General features: G+C 33.2%; 1 protein-coding gene across 2 annotated transcripts in view; it reads right to left on the reverse strand.

The window, feature by feature from the left end:
- Positions 1 to 1,563: 1,563 nt before the first annotated feature.
- LOC106879886 (BTB/POZ domain-containing protein 6-B) overlaps positions 1,564 to 5,591 on the reverse strand; it is a 13,846-nt gene continuing 9,818 nt past the window's right edge. For both annotated transcript variants that reach the window (XM_014929621.2, XM_052973766.1), the window contains exons 2-3: positions 4,588 to 5,050; positions 1,564 to 3,070 (exon numbers count right to left, since the gene is read on the reverse strand). In XM_014929621.2, the coding sequence (XP_014785107.1) occupies positions 2,041 to 3,070; positions 4,588 to 5,050 (1,493 nt within the window). In that variant the 3' untranslated portion in view covers positions 1,564 to 2,040. The remainder of the gene's footprint in view (positions 3,071 to 4,587; positions 5,051 to 5,591) is intronic.

The raw sequence follows: 5,591 nt of genomic DNA on the forward strand, positions 1-5,591 counted from the left end.
CATGTTTGGCCATTGATATATTCATAAATAATTATTGTTTATAATATATCCTCCATAATCTATTTTTACATTACTTTTTAATTATATATAAATATATAGATCTCATTGCTATTATGCTAAAGTGTTGTAAGTACAAAATATTGCTTTTTCAGAAAACAAAAAAATAGTCTTGCCATTCCATAGCAAAACCATTGTACTACACTTTGACAATTTTTGATGTTTTGGCATCTGAAGCAGCTGGAGATATGATAGTTTGACCAAAAGAACTGGCTATTACAAACAAGAATAAATATCGGGAAAAAAAAAACGCATTTGGCCAAATTTTGACATACGACATTTTAACATAATAGCAACGATATATATATACAATTAATATTAAGTAGAAGCAACGGAGTGACTCAAAGGTCTGAGAGTTCCGTACTAGTTACAGGTTGAGGGGTTGTAAATTTATATACCTGTGATGATAGTATTTCCCTCGTTAGTTCTGGAACTAATTTTAATAAAAATAATTACAATATCGCATAGGTAATTCATATTTTTCAAACAATTTTCCTGTTATACCATTCAATAAGTAAATACATAGATAAATACAATTTAGGCATGCTTATGCACAAGAGTGCTAGTGAACAATATATATATATATATACACACACACACATATGTGCAAACATCCACTCATACCTGCATGATTATATATTCACACACACACACACAGATATGTATATATAAAGCAAAATAAGAATATACATTACATAAATGCATAAGTGTACCTGTTTACACCATCAAACCTACATATATATATATATATATATATATATATATATATATATATGTGTGTGTGTGTGTGTGTGTGTGTGAGGGCATACAAAAACACACACATGCACACGCAACTGGAGTATTCTGTTCTCTGCAGAGCAATCAGACATCCAGAAAATGACTTGAAGAATTATAGATTCAGGCAGCTGATGCAGAGGGAAGGAAAAGTCTAATAAGACAGATACATGAGCATGATGACACTCTGCAAGTCAGAGGTGATGGCACTTAAGAGCAAGGATGGGCTCACAGTAACAGAGAAAGAGGAGATGAAAGAGGCAACTATCACAGCAATCATTCACAGTGTCAATATCACAGTAATCATTTCTTCCTTCAACAAATCAGCCACTGGATTTTACTTCTTCAAACATATGTGAAACTCCTTGCTTTAAAGATAGGTAAGTGTTGGTGACAGGAAGGGCACCCAGCTGTAAAACAATGCATTTATAATAAATTTGTTTAACCTATGCTAGCATGGACATCATCATCCTTCAATGTCTGTTTTCCATGCTGGACAGATATAAAAACAAAAATTGATACATATATATATATATATACACACAGAAACATTATACATATAAAAACTTTTTTTTTTTTGCCACCTTAAAGCTTTCTGAACGTGACTGAAAAAGTCATTCACTCTCATTTAAGAGGATTCTGCAACAAACTGTAGAATGGACAAGATGCTTGAATGGCAATAAAGAATATAACTAACTCTACATTATTATAAACAAATAGGAACAACTTAAGTAACATGAAAACACGCAATCTTTATTCCATATGGGAGCAAGCTGATGGATTTTTATCATTGTTGCTCATGCATAGAAATAAAGAAATATTTAAAATCAAACATCTTTATGCACTAATAACTACCAAAATAACTTCAGAATAATTTCATTTCTTACCAAAAATAGTTTTAAATGTGATTAATTGAAAAAGAAAGTAGTGTCTCAATGAGCTGTTTAAAGAAAAGAGCATCATAAAATAGGATGCATCTAAGATATGTTACAAGTTTTTTAAAATGTATATAAATTAACATGTTTTTATTATCACATAGTATTCCTGATAAAATGTTAATGACATCAATTAAGTAGATGTAAATGGTAAAATGTTATTGTTAAAGAACAAAAGAAACAACAAAAAAATGTTTGTCAGCGACCCTGAAATACATTTCAGCAATTTTTAAATATAATAATTTATTACTTAAAATCTAATTTAACTACATTTTCAATAAAAAATAATTTCTGGAATTTGTCCTCCTTGCACTCCTGTTCCATTAGTACTATCTGAGGAACACTGGAATTGGAAAGTCACTTTACCACATTGACATTCAGCCATACCTTCTTGGCCAAAGTAACTTAGTTCTGCACCATCTAGAATGGCACTGGCTGTGTAAAATGTATCTGCTTCAACTGAAATTGGTTTTTCAAACATTACTGAAAATGTTGAACTAGAACCATCAGAGAAAAAGCTAGTCTGATTTTGTCCCAAAATATTTCCATTTTTCTTCAATTCTATTTTGACTTGATATTCAGCAGCACCATTACTAGACCCATAAAGACCAAAACCTACAATAAATATTCGTCTGTCAACAGAGAACTGAATGCTGTCGCATCGCCCACGATAACGCCACTGGTTACTTCGATACGCTGAGGATTGAAAGCGTCGGCATTTTTGTGGTTGAAGTCCAGTCCTTTGATTATGAATGAATGGAAGTATAGGTTTGGAGTGTGCAGTGAAATGAAGGAAGATATCCGTGGTTTCCTTTAATGTTATGATTCCAGATTGAGCTGGACCATTAGCAAAGTCTTCAAGTGACATTGCAGGTAAGCGAATGTGATACATAGCAGACTTCAAAACAGCTCGTTTGTTTTCGGGAGTGGCCTGTAAATCTTGTCGTAAACATTCAGCTTCTGCCCACTTACATGCAGCATTGAAAATTGACAACTCCTTAACATTTAACGTGTCCCTTGCCAAAACAGATTGCAGAGTTGAATGATCAATTTCACAGAAACTTTCAGACTTGAGTGCTTCTTCAGCTTGAGCATCAATAACTTCCCAACATCTTTGTGTTAATTCTTCCTCTTCAAAAAACAGACCATGACTTAATGAAACACAAGCGTTTCGTGCACTCAGAGTTGTTCCCATATACTGTACACAGGCTTTCGTTAAATATGGCACTAGATACTTCTTTGCTGCATATAAAGTAGACCAGACATTGTCAGCATCCAGCTGGATTTCATCACAATAGATATATCTGGAAAAGAAAAAAAAAATAACATGAATACTTGTCTGTAACATGCCATCCAAACATTATGTAAATTAATTACAAGAATAATCAAGCTAAATGTTAATTGTTTATTCGGTGTTTGATTGACTTCCATATTATTAGAAATGTGACTGATAATTAATAAGAGTGAGATGGTAGAATTGAAACCAAAGAAGATAAGCTGTATCACATGATGCTTGGTTTTACAAATGAGAAAACAGAGGTTTATAATCCTAAAGGCACAAATTCTGAAATGATTTTAGGGGAAGGGGCAAGGCAATTACATTGACTTCCTGTGCTCTGTTGCCACTTATTTCATCAACTCTGAAAGGATGAAAGGCAAAGATGACCTCAGTGTAATGTGAACTCCGAATGTAGAGACAGACAAAATGCTGCTAAATATTTTGTCCAGCATGCTAACAATTGTGCCAACTTGCTGCCTTCCAGAGGTCTATAAGGAATGGTGATGCTTTGTGGTAGAATCACTCACCCCATACTACAATGGAATCTTTTATTTTTTATTTGTTTCAGTCATTGGACTGCAGCCATACGAGGGGGAGGGGTATTGCTTTGAAGAATTTTAGTCAAATGAATCAATCTTTTTTGTTTTGTTTTTTTAAACTGGTATTTATTCTATCAGTTTCTTTTACCAAACTGCTAAGTTACAGGTACATGAACACACCAACACTGGTTGTCAAGTGGTGGTGATGGTGGACAAACAAAGACACACTTATATATAAATGATGATGAGATATATATATATATATATATATATATATACTTTATAGAGTAACAGTCTTTTGTTATATTTCTGCTGCTTTTAAATAAAGCATATTACTCTACCTCTGGTATTTGAGTACTCTTTTTTCCACCTTGTTGCACATTTTATGTGCTTACTCCGGTATATATATATATATATATATATGATGGGCTTCTTTCAATTTCTATCCACCAAATCCACTCACTCTGGTTGGCCTGAGGCTGTAGTAGAAGACACTTCCTCAAAGTGCCATGCAGTGAGGCTGAACCCAGAAACATGTGGGTGGAAAGCAAGCTTCTAACCACACAGTCACACCTGCATCGTTTTAACAAGATGTTTTAACGAGTTCTTTCATACTAAAATGTAAGTTTTTAGGATTTCTTTTTCTTCTCTTCTTACCAGATTTTTGTCATCTGGTTAACTACTATCACATGTCTTTTCTAATGTTTGAAGTGAAACAGCTTCAACCAGAAAGAAAATGAAGACCATGTTTTCATCTCACAGGTAGGGAAGGAAGGTAGCTCTATTCTACCACACCTGTTACAAACAGGTAAATTATTACAGTATGATTAATCAGCTTATATTAACATACTTTAAAAAAAATCATGAATTAAATTACATTATATAAATTATTATCTGGCAGAAATTCATGAATTATTATTTATGCAACATAAATATTATGCAAATTATTTTTGCAACTAAATAATTAAATCAGATCAATTAAGCAATAAAATAATAAATTTACCTGAGTAAGTTTAAGAAAGCATCAGGTTGAATATCAGTGACATGTATTTCATTGGAATTAGTTTGATCTGCAAGTGCACCATAGAACATAGCAAAGAATACTGAACTAGCTGTTGCTAATACATATTTGTGAGCCCATACAGATGTGGTACCTACAATAAAACGAACATCTGACATCAAAGGATTATTAAACATAACAGCATTGCGTGCTCTAATAGTTGTCATTGAAGCTTGCCAATTTACTTCTTGACTTGCTTTTGATGTAGGTAAAGTCTTTGGTGAAGGGGCTCTGTCTTTCCAATTAGTATCAGAGGTTGATTCTAAATGTATTTTGGGAGACTTTGGAATATATTTTTGATGTACATAGTTCTGGGGAACCTCTTGGTTTATTTCTTCATTATCCTTAATTTGCTTTATGGATGTGCATTGCCTTCCTTCAGACATTGTTGCTTTATTCATGAATTCTGCAACAGAAAAAAAGTAAATGTATCAAGTTGGAAAAAATTATGGGAAATTAGAGGAAATACTGCTTTTAATGACGTAACATTAAAAAAGTTATGAATTTTGAGAATCAATAGACTAAAGAAATATTTCAATTCTTTTTTAATTCAGCATTTACCCTAAACTTCTCAGCATAACCATAGAATCATCAGTATCAATGGTAATATCAAGAATGATGTCAAATGTGGAATTAGCAATGCCCCAGCCATATTCCAGAGAATGTGTCATTTGGTCCTCCAATACTGTCAGCCTATGAATAATGATCCAACACTGTAATAGCATACATCTACCAACACGTTTCTCCATGCTAGGAAGACATGGAGGAGCACCATGAAAATCAACAGAAAGCTAGACGTGTTCCACCAAAGATGCTGGAGAAGGATTCTAAGAACATTCTGGTAAAACCAAATAACCAATGAAGATATTCTTAAGAGAGCCAACAGCAGACCGCTTGGTGAAATCATAGCAGAACAAAGATTAAAAGGTCTCATACTCTGGCTACAA

The sequence above is a fragment of the Octopus bimaculoides genome, chromosome 16, assembly GCF_001194135.2.
Source record: "Octopus bimaculoides isolate UCB-OBI-ISO-001 chromosome 16, ASM119413v2, whole genome shotgun sequence".
In the NCBI taxonomy this organism is placed as follows: Eukaryota; Metazoa; Mollusca; class Cephalopoda; order Octopoda; family Octopodidae; genus Octopus; species Octopus bimaculoides.